This window comes from Corvus kubaryi, unplaced genomic scaffold, assembly GCF_017639235.1.
Source record: "Corvus kubaryi isolate FWS band 111438036 unplaced genomic scaffold, C.kubaryi_AGA036_p1.0 37384, whole genome shotgun sequence".
In the NCBI taxonomy this organism is placed as follows: Eukaryota; Metazoa; Chordata; class Aves; order Passeriformes; family Corvidae; genus Corvus; species Corvus kubaryi.
The window spans coordinates 3,127,379-3,138,507 of record NW_024581126.1 but is presented as its reverse complement, the minus strand read 5'-3'; the positions used below and the strand labels follow the sequence as shown (position 1 = coordinate 3,138,507).

General features: G+C 41.3%; 1 protein-coding gene across 1 annotated transcript; it reads left to right on the top strand.

Moving 5' to 3' along the window:
* The first annotated feature begins 6 nt into the window (after positions 1-6).
* On the top strand, positions 7-10,879 carry RCN1 (reticulocalbin 1). The gene is made up of 6 exons (XM_042035647.1): positions 7-65; positions 3,430-3,623; positions 5,184-5,362; positions 5,886-5,946; positions 8,551-8,750; positions 9,623-10,879. Exons 3-6 carry the CDS (start codon positions 5,234-5,236, stop codon positions 9,728-9,730), a joined length of 498 nt encoding a protein of 165 aa, XP_041891581.1. The 5' UTR covers positions 7-65; positions 3,430-3,623; positions 5,184-5,233; the 3' UTR covers positions 9,731-10,879.
* The last annotated feature ends 250 nt before the right edge of the window (positions 10,880-11,129 follow it).

Genomic DNA, 11,129 nt, shown 5'->3' with positions numbered 1-11,129 from the left:
CTGGGCAAGGAGGAGGCGCGGAGCTTCGACCAGCTCAGCCCGGAGGAGAGCCGCGAGCGCCTGGGGTGAGCGCCCGGCCCGGGCGGGAGACGTGGCAGGGGGTGGGCCCGGGACGGAGGAGGCGGCCTGGGGCTGCCTCAGTGTCCGGGGGGTGCGGAACCCTTCCCAGCCGGAGGGGCTCGTGCAGCGGGACCCTGTACCCCAGCGTGGCCTGCGGGTCGAACCTCTGCGTTTCGACTTCTCTCACACCCCGCTGCTTTTGCAGAGGAGCAGCCAACAATTCATGGCTTTGGTGTTTTTCTCTCCTGCTTTTTCTGGCCCCACAGGAATAAGCCTCGCGGAGGGAGCTGCTGTACGTGGTGCTGTGCCCCGGTGTTGGACCTGCTGCAGCTCCCTGCCTCTGGAGCACTTGCCCACACCGTATCAGTGTTAATCGAGTTTAAACCATTCCTCCTTTACAGCTACGTTTAAAAGTCCACTTCAAGGATCTTCCCACAGCTTTTCCACTTGTGACTTCTTTGCTCAGTGTTTCAGTTGCTCTTACTTCCATGCTGCTCTTTATGCCAAGAACAGAGACCATGCCTTACTTTACTGCTTCTCCCTCCTTTACACCAACAGGAAGCCAGATCACTGAGAAGAACTAAATTTAATAGAAGTTAAAGAAAGATCCTTGGATGTAGTTACCACAAGGAAGATTAAAATATCTGCACGTTCTCACTAAGATTCCCCTTGCCTTCCCTTCCATAGGGAGTGGCACTTGCTAATTTTCTCTCTAGTCCCATCATAAGCAGTAGCACTGTAATCTCACCAAGTAACCTCTTTATCCTTCTGAAAGCTGTCACTATTTGTGTCTCAGCAAGTAAACAGATAAAGTGGTTACCAGAAGTGACCAACTTCATCCTCACTGATTCAAGGAGGAGCAAAAGAAACCATGTTCTCAGCATTCATGATCTATTCTCGAGTTGTATCACCAAAATGGACATGCCCTCTTAATATTGGTCCGAACTTACTAGTACTGATAATGCAGTCAGGGTTATGATTTAACAATAGAGCTGGTTTTAAACAGTTTTTACAAATGTTAATTCAGCAAGGGAAGAAGTTTAACTTCCAGTGATCTCACTGATTGCCCTTTGGAGAGGTGACACAGGCACGTTCAAGTACAGCCACAGTCAATAACCTTTTAAATGGAGGTGACTGAGATATGGCCCCTGAGGACACACTGTGGGATGAGCACTGTGCATCAGAACATCAGGGATGTTCCTGGGGGGCCTTTGGGAAAGTTTCATAACTTTCAGCATTTCCCAAGCTTGTAATTTTGGATAGCATACTGGGAGGTAAGGAGAGGATTTAAAAAACATTTTGTGGCTTGATAATCAGATATACTGAACCACTTCCACCACAGTTTTGTTATGGGCAACTTCTGTAGTGGGTTACAAATAGAGTCACTTCTCAGCAAGTGATTGGCTTTTAGGAAGAAGGCAGATTTAATTAAAAGTTATTTTAAAATTATTTCTGGGAGAAAACAGAAACATGCAGTCTGCTGCTCTAACCAGTGCATGCTGCCATATTTATAAGCCATTTTACTTTGCTTAGGAAGTGTGGCAGCACATTGGTCATCCCAATAGTAACAACAGTAGAAAGAGAGGTCCACAGTCCATACAACAGCTTTTTACCTGTGCCTTTGGGAGCCTGTTGGCAAGACTGTTTCATTGACCCCATCTTCAGCTGAGAAGTGGGGTGGAGTAGTGCACATGGATGTAATGGACCTATAAAAACAGGTGAAAAGGAGGAGGCATGAAACATTTTCTGGTACACAGTCTGGCTTCTTTCATGTTATACATTGCCAAGAGCTACTAGCATAATCATTTAGTACATTTAACAGTAGAAAGAAATACCAGATAAACAAATGAAATTAAATTCATTGTGGGGAAAATCTGGTGACAAAAGGGACAATTGGCAACCAATTGATACAAAAGAGAAAAGGGTTTCTAGTCAGTTAATTCATACTTTACTAATTCAGAAAGGAAATTCAGCAGTCCCTTTTTTGCCCCATAGCTCAGAAACAGCGTGTTTATGAATTCAGTCTGATGCTATCGGACTCACACAAGATTGCTGGAAGTTCAGCAGAAGCTGCTGCTGTTATTTCAGCAACCACTTCTATAGCAAAGGCTTGGGAAGAGACATAGCTTTACTACTTGAGCAGTCCAGTTGGCCAGGTGTGGTTTCTTTGTGGAGAACCAAGATGTGGAATTGAAAAGAATGTTTAAAAGTGCAGATCTTTTCCCTGTGTCCTCTGGTTGCCTGGAGGAGCTCACCTATTGAATGTCAAGTCAGGATTTAGACAAAGCTCCTGCTCTTACCCCATCATTCCAATGGCCCATCAGTATTCCATAGGCATGGCGTGAGCCGGCCACCAGAGGAGGCGCAGGCCACCTGCAGACAGGCTGCCCCTGCACCTCATGAGCTGGGTGAAGGGTGCTGATGTCCCCAAAGCCAATCTGGATGTGCCAGAGAACCAAGGTGCCCCAATTCCAAGAGCAGGGACAGAAGCCAGTTTTAAAAGCTCAGCCCGAAAATGGCGGAGTTTATCTATTGCAGAGTGATTAATTGCAGAGAACATAAATGGTAGAGAGAGCATTGTCCTTTTTTTAAACTGCAGCTGTGTGCAGAATGTTTCAAAGATGGAGGTTCCCCTGGGAATACACCCGGACCTGTTATTCCTGCTGATTCCAACAGGGCTTAAGGCTGGCAGCTTTACACTGGACAGAGGTTTATAGCCCAGCTGCCAGCGATGGCTGGAGACCTGCTGCAGACTTGGTATTGCTTAAGTGAGTAACAGGCATTCCTGGCAACACCAGCAATACTGCTTTCCATTGGGAATGAAAGAAAAGAAACAAGGCATGGAAGGGGAGACTGTACCTGGTGTACATCCCCAGCATTACACAGTCATATAGCTCACTTCACCCTGGGGTCAGTCTGCTGGAAAGCCAAAGGAGAAACTGCGGGTGTCCACCAAGTCCTGGATTTTTGCCCTGTTTGCCTCCAGGAAGTTTGAGTACAGGGCTTGTCCTGAAGTGAAATTGGTGTCTCCTGCTCTGAGCCAGCATGGCCACGCCCTATAGGCAGTGAAGAACAGGTCCCCCTAAGATAGCAGACACAACCTAAGAAAGCCAGGTGTTCTCTGTTCACTAATTTTGGTTGTGCAAGTTCCCTCTGAATTATTCGTAGCAATGTTGAAAAACGAATAGAGACATATTCCTTAAGATGATGTGTAAAATGCAGGAAAGCCTTAACCAGTAGGACAGCTTTATGAGCTTGGGACAGTCCGTCTTTGTGGAAAATCTGGGCCAGATAAAGATTACTAAAATTGGCCTGACATGCAGTTGGGTTTTCTGCCAGCTCTTAAAGATTCTCTTCCTCTTTTTACAGGAAGATTGTGGATAGAATAGATGACAACAAAGATGGCTATATCACAACAGAGGAATTAAAAACCTGGATTAAACGAGTACAGAAACGCTACATCTATGAAAACGTGGCTAAAGTTTGGAAAGACTATGATCTAAACAAGGATGATAAAATTGCCTGGGAAGAATACAAACAAGCCACATATGGTTATTATCTAGGTAAGAGAACATCTTCACATTGTATGAGCAAGGATTTTTGAGATTATAAAATATGATTTCTTGCCTTACAGTCAACAGGAGTTTGGTGTCACATTTAGGGCTCTTGAAGCTCACATTAAATTTTATAGATGCTCAGAGGTCAAAAGCACTTTTTAGTTATTTATTGCAGCCCTTTGCACATGGGTCATCAGCACACAGAAGGTTTTGTAGAGGTATCATTAAATATACTGACACAGCTGAATTAAAGTCTCCTCCAGTTAGATATGTATTATTTTTAACATTAATAAGGGTACTTTAATTAAAAAATAATATATTGTCTAATTAACTGTATTTGTGAATTTAGTCTCTAAAAATCTTATGTCTAGATGTTAAAAATTTAGTCTATGTCTAAACTATAGCAAAGTTATTGATTAAAATCATTCTTGCAGAATAACATGCTTCAGACTGATCAACTGCAAATGAAAATCCTTAACAAATCAGGCAAAAGAAACATTTATTTTAAAATATACCTGAATTCCCCCCGCCCCCCTCCATGTTCCCGTTGCTTTTATAAGTTAATGTAGGAAGAGGAGGAGAAGAGATCACTTAAGCTAAAGGGCAATACTGACAGAGCAACAAATCAGTATTAATTGACCATTTATACTTACCGGAAATGAGAAGACAATATTTACCTGCCACAGAGGCAGTTTCTAGAGCAAACTTCCTGTAGCAGTAATAATTCCAAAGTCTACCTTAGAGTAAAATGGAGCTTTTTGCATTTGTGGAAAGAAATATTTGACACACAGTCCCTGCAGCATTATCCCTGGAACCCTTCTCAGACCTTTGTCTTTGCTCTCTCTAAGCCCCAAGATTTGGAGAGCAGCATTGTGGGCTAGTGTTAATGAATACTTAAAATTCCCATCTCTAATTCCTGGCATAGTCTTTTTCACCTGTGTTTGTCTCTCAACATATGAATTGTGAAATTGTTAGAAGTATTTTTCATTTTAAAAGTCAGTTTAATGATCCTATTTTAAAAATTATATCAAATACCATTCCTTTTATGCCACTGAACACCCTGAAAAAATGTCATTGTTTTAAACTGAAAATAATTGTTAGGTTCCATGTAGCAGAGGCGTAGCACTGAGATAATTTCAGTCAGTCTGCCACCTTCTGAAACCACGTTTCCTTGGTTTGCTCTTCTTGAAACTGAAAAGTTGTATGGATTGTACTGATTCCTAAAGAAGAAGAAAACTTCTGTGAATGAAGTCTACCCCGACTACTGCCTAAGTGGTGCTTGTAAAGGCAGATAAAAAAAATTTGTGAGGGATAATAATACTGCAAAATCCATTAATCTGGATTGCAACAGAAGGCTTGCTCAGAAATTTACCTCTACTACTGTCACCTTTAAAAATCAAACCAAGTACTTGACCCCTGAATTTAAAACTTCACAGGGAAGAGAAGTTCCATTTAGAACAACAGCTATTCTGGCAATAAACTCTTCTATTTGTAGACTCAAACAGCTTTGTTTCACAGTATGTTTTAAAGGAAAACACTTCTGAGATCATCTTGATTTATTTGCAGAAAATCCAGAGGAATTCCAAGATGCAACTGATCAGCACAGTTTTAAGAAAATGCTGCCCAGAGATGAAAGACGATTCAAAACTGCAGATCTGGATGGAGACTTGGCTGCCACTCGTGAAGAATTCACTGCTTTCCTTCACCCAGAGGAGTTTGAGCACATGAAAAACATCGTTGTCTTAGTAAGCAAAGCAAAATCAATGCCATTGTTTCTACTTTTATGGATGAACTTTGAAGTCTTCTCTAACCTTTCCAGGCAGGGTTTAGAAAGAGACACACATGTAATAGCTAAATGGGGAACAGAAAGGGATGCCTTTCATGATACTGACTTGATTTAGAACTCTCAATATAAGAAAGACTTGTTAAGTGCACTTAGACAGCTCCTGAATTGAATCAAGAAACAATCTTGGGGCACAGACTTAAACCAAAATAACAGGAGGGTGTGCTGACATGCAGCAGCTGAGTATTCCATGCAAGCTTGTATCTGCCCCTAACTTAAGCAGTTCATTCATACACAGAATTCTTTCAACGTGAAAGGATATTTGTATATTCATTGTATAAACAACAGTCACCCTGGACTTAAGTGAGACTGCATTCAGTTGTGTACAGGGGCAGGTCAAGGCCTCAGAATATTAAATGATCAAAAGTAGACAGTCAGAACTGTCAGTTTTTTCTTGTTCAGTTTAATGCAAAATTGTTTTCCAGGAAACCTTAGAAGACATAGACAAAAATGAGGATGGTTTTGTGGATCAAGATGAATACATTGGTAAGTGCTGTTACTTGTTTCTTATATAATCTCCAGTCCATTTTTCCATCTTCTCTCAAATTTGCAGCAACATTAACAACTCAGAGATGAACAGTTCTGTGTTCCAGTTCAAGTATTTTACACCAGCCATCCAACCCAGAACGTTTAATTTCATTTTAGGTAGATAGCAACATGACCAGGAAAAGTTCCTCACACTTCACAGCACCAAATTCTCCTCTTGCTCTCATTTAACTCAGCTAAGAGTTAATATGAGAACAAAATAAGAGAATTTGGAATAATATTTTTCATGGCAGGGATATTCTCTGTATATTACACTATGTTAACTGCTGTTTGAAGGCTTTGTTTAGAAATGCAGGAGGATCAGAAAATGAATTCGTCTTTTGCCAAGGTTGGATGGTTCTCAAATATCCAAAACATCTGGGAAGCAAACATTGCAAAAAGAGAAAATTCACCTTGTTCCCACTAGTTTTTTTCCTAGTTTAATTAGTAAGTAAAACTCCTACTTCTGTAGTGATGATGCCATTACATTTTGATGAATTTTAAATCCAGAAAGTAGCACTAAGAAGGCATTAGTGCAAAGTTGGATGAATCTTTCTGTTTCTGGTGGTGCTATAAAGATCACTTCACATAGAATCAGGAACAATATACACACACTAATTAATGGCAGGAGGGTTCTGTTCCTTGTAAATTATATTTAGCCCAGAAAGTGAATGCTATTCATCTATGACTGAAATAACAGAGCAGCATAATTTCCACAGTAATTTCAGTTCATTCAGTGACATTACCTACATATAATTATAAGGTAATTGTCAACATTTGTTACCATGTGAATGCTGGTTTTTCTTGTCTTCTATAGATAGGAACATAGAATGTTCTAGTCACGATCACCCCACATTGGCAAGGATGATAAAAATCAAATTGACAGGACATGTCAGTTGCTTCAAATAAACAATATAATTTGCACTTTAAAAAATGAAAAAAGAAAGTGAATGTGTTGTCTGAAGTTTTCTTCATGAGTTGAGAAAACTATGCTTAAAATATTCCTACTTTCCTTTTTCAGATGTAATTTTTTTAAATTTTGATGGAGTTGGGATTAAGAAACCAACAGAAAACTTAAATCTCTTCTTTGCTAGCTTATAAGGAACAACAAAAAGACATCCAAAAATTTCGGTCTCTAGATCTAGAGAATCTGTTGGGGAGATTTCATGAAGGTTATGGTATGATTCCACCCTCTTTTTCCTTCTTTCCTCCCATTTTGTCTTTTACAAAATTTGGTTTAGATTTACACAAGCAGCAGAGCAAAATACCTATAAAAATGTTGAGCAGAGAGAACTAAATTCTCACTGTGCATGGGCAGGTGACAGAGTATTTCAGGGACACTGTGACAAAGGAGAACCTCAGCCCAGTGTACACACTCACCCTGCAGGGTCGGGGGTTATTTCTGGCTTTGAATTCAGCATTTATGTCTCCCATAGATACCAGCCAGCCTCTGGCCCTCAGACCATCCGTGTGGGTACACTTCTTAGCACGTTCTTGAAAACCAAACCCAAAAGGCACTGGAGAGGAGAGGAATAGTATCACAAAGCAGCTTTAATTCTAAATAGAAAAGTGGAAGGCTTGAGGAATAAGCAGTCCTGATGAGCAGGAAAGGATTGGCCACAGTGACCAGAAGAATGACATGGACACACCACTCATCGTTTGGAAAGCCCTGTGACGTAAAGAACAGTTACAAGTCACTTGGTTTTAATAATCACTGCCACTCTCCTGTGTTTATGCAGAAAGCAGCTGCCACTGTGGTGTGGTCCTACCAATGCTTCCAAAATGCAGCACAGGACTGATGTACAGAGCAGCTCATGTGTGTAATCTCTGTCCTGTGTCACAAGTGGTGCTCCCTCCCCAGGTACCAATCTGTGACAAGTGCACTGTGCCTGTGGTTTCTCACAGAACGCACCATGATCCGTGCCTTCTCCAGGTCTGTCTTTGTGGAAGAGTGTCTTCTACTGCATGTGCTACAGAACTGCTTGGTTAAAAGAGAACTGATCTAGTAAGCTGAATGTCTCTTACACAGACTTCTCTAAGAGCAGTACAAAAGCATGCAAGTTCCATTTAGCAATTTTTGTTTGCTTAAATTCCCCCTGTACCTTTTTTCCTTTAATCACTCTCTGCTGGCTGGAGTCTGATCATTTGCTGGCAGGGACAAGATAAAATGGCTGAGTTCCTTTCTCCCCATGTGACTGAGCCTAGCACTAAAGCTTATGACTGCTATTTAACCAAAGATCGTTAGAGGATTTTGTTCATTCTGAAATTCAGCAGATGATGGCCTTTGAACACATTCACCTCTCCTGTTAGCCTCACCAGCAGCACACAGGTATGATACAGGGTAATGTGAGAATGGGCAGAATCACCAGCACTGAAGAAATAGGCCTGAGAGAAGGTACACACAGCTACTCTATTTACACCCCACATTTCTTTTTCTGTACAGAGACACTGTGCATAGAATGAAAAGTTTGGTCTTTCTCTGAGGAGCACTGTGCAAATATCTTTAGTTCGTGCATAATTTGCAAAGTAAATATGACTCAAGTAAGACCCTTATTTCCTCTCCAGCTGATATGTTTGCAAATGAAGAGGGTGGACCGGAGCCTGACTGGGTGATTACAGAGCGTGAGCAGTTTTCAGATTTTCGTGATCTCAACAAGGATGGAAAGATGGACAAAGATGAGATCCAGCACTGGATCCTCCCCCAAGACTATGATCATGCACTAGCTGAAGCCAGGCACTTAGTCTACGAATCTGATGTAGACAAGGTATGTAGTGTTCCAGTATAGTTTTTAAAAAAGTTATATGAGGTGGTGTGGGTTTTTTTAAATATCAGCTTGCAAGAATTTATTCCTAGTATCTTTTCCTCAGAGGCTAGAATTGCTAGTAGATTAGTGTTTCCATGCCAGTTTCAGTTGGTAGTGTTAAAGTCACAAAGTAAAAGTAGTAAAATACCGTTTACCAGCTCTAGAAGTTCCCCTGGCTTTCATTAGGTGAGATAAGAAACTGGATGTTCAACACAGCAAAAATACTCTTTTTCCTTTAAGAGTGGTCTTGACTTTTGTATGTTAATATAGACTACAAGAGGAAAATAAAGCTACAATTAGATGGGGGGTAGCAAAACCACTTTCAGTTCTATAATCAAGCATGTTTCTTTCACTTAAACACCATTTCTGATGTGTGACAGTAGATTCCAGATGGTGATCTTCAGAAGTGTAATGCAAGGAAAGTTGGAACCTGAAAGCCAAAACACTCAACACAGAAAGTGTAAATTGCTAACATGAGCAACCGTCTTCCACAAAGCATACCAGAGGATTTTGATTTTTACTGTCAGGAAGATGAACCAAACCACAGGGCAAAACTGTGTACCAGATAATCCACTGTTAACCTACTGCTTGGCAGTGAGTTCATTACAAAGAACTTTCAATTAGCAGTTTGACCCAAGTGAAGTGTGTGGGACTTCTATCTTCCATTGAGGTCCAAATTTCACTCACTGTGACAGTTACAAATGATTGCTGAACCTGCAGTCCGCTGCTGTGAAGAACTGTCTGCTTCCCAGGGCTCTTGCAAGTCTGTGCTGGTGTGTCTTTGACTTAGCTTTGAAAATATTCTTACAGAGGTTTTGTTTTCCTCCTACCAGGATCAAAAACTAACAAAAGAGGAGGTTCTGGACAACTGGAATATGTTCGTTGGAAGTCAAGCTACTAATTATGGGGAGGACCTCACAAGAAACCATGATGAACTATGATACACTGTACCAACCAGCATGCCACACGTCTTTTCTCCACTTTACTGAAATCAGTGTCCATCCCCTCTTAGAGGAAGATGGGCAAGGGACACTCACAACTGAATGACCTGCGTTAATATTATTTTTAACATGCCAGATTATTACCTCAGAAACTGCATAGAAATAGCTTTTTTACTCTTTTCACATGGTTAAATACAGTATATAATTACTACAGTTTTGTTTTTGAAAAAATAAGAAGGTAACTTTTCTGTATAGGTTAGAGCCTGACACAGAAAAGGCACTTCTAAAAACGTAATTGCAAAAATATTTAATAGCCAAGTATTTTCTTCAAATACCCAGTTTTACCATGGTGAAATGCACCTAGGATTAGAAACCTAATGTTTAAACAGACTTAAGTTATTTAGTTGTCTTTTCTAATAGCGTGTAACAGTTTAGAGTTAACCCTTTGAGCCTCCTATCCAGAGAAGAGTTCAATACCAGCTTTGTCTCCACACAATTTCTGTGTCCCAGTTTGGGTCAGTGGTGCTGCAGGAGTGTCCAGCAGCCCCCTGGCTCCTGCTTTCCAAGTGCAAGGTGGTCCTTGTCCCTGGCCCCACGACAGTGCAGAGATAGCACTGGAGCCCAGCTCCAGCCTTGCCAGCCAGGGATGCAGAGTCCAGCGTGGCAGCTGCTCCTTCTGACAACAGGGTAAGGTCCAACTCTTTGTGGGCCCTCAGGTTTGCTGTTTCCTGGGAGGAGTTGTGCCACATGGAGCATAATTTATCTCCCGCTTTTCACACTTTACCCGAGCCATGCTCTTGTTCACACAGTGTGAATGGCAGCAGTTCTGTGATGGAGAAAGAATGAGACATACCACCCCTCTGGGCCTTCTGTCTCCTCTGCCACATAAGAGGACAGATTTTTGTGGCTGAAGTTCTGGGTTTGTGTGTATATATGTTTTAAGTACATGTTACTGATGCAACTCTAAAGACAGCTCTCCTTCTAAAAAAGGGGGGGAAGCTTTCCACACAGGTGCTTTCTTTTTTACTGTATAATGTGAGTTGTTACATGTATATTTTTATATACCCAACTTATCTAAGTTTGGTTGTTTGTAAATGTACTGGTTTTAAAATAAGCACAATAAAACCAATACCTTTTTGATACTGTGAAGGTGCAATAATGCTAACACAGATTAGCAGAGAGAGATGATGTGAAAGCACAAACCAAGCCTCTAAAGCCAGTAGTTCCCAAGGCATTGGGTGGTCATTTCCAAAAGCATCTGGCCATACAGCACCAACTGTTCTTCCTCACCTCATTAAAAAAAAGCAAAGCCAAAAAGGAGTGCAGTATACATCGTTGCTCTGGACACTAATACTGGGTGCTCAGGGCTCCACAGCAGCGTTCTCTGGGAGGTTCCTGG

What these genes read in the sequence shown, in the direction of transcription:
- RCN1 (XM_042035647.1), top strand. Translation starts at nt 5,234, where the DNA reads ATGCTGCCCAGAGATGAAAGACGATTCAAAACTGCAGATCTGGATGGA. An exon ending in TGAAAAACATCGTTGTCTTA is followed by an intron (nt 5,363 to 5,885) that starts GTAAGCAAAGCA and finishes ATTGTTTTCCAG; the next exon opens with GAAACCTTAGAAGACATAGA. An exon ending in ACGAATCTGATGTAGACAAG is followed by an intron (nt 8,751 to 9,622) that starts GTATGTAGTGTT and finishes TCCTCCTACCAG; the next exon opens with GATCAAAAACTAACAAAAGA.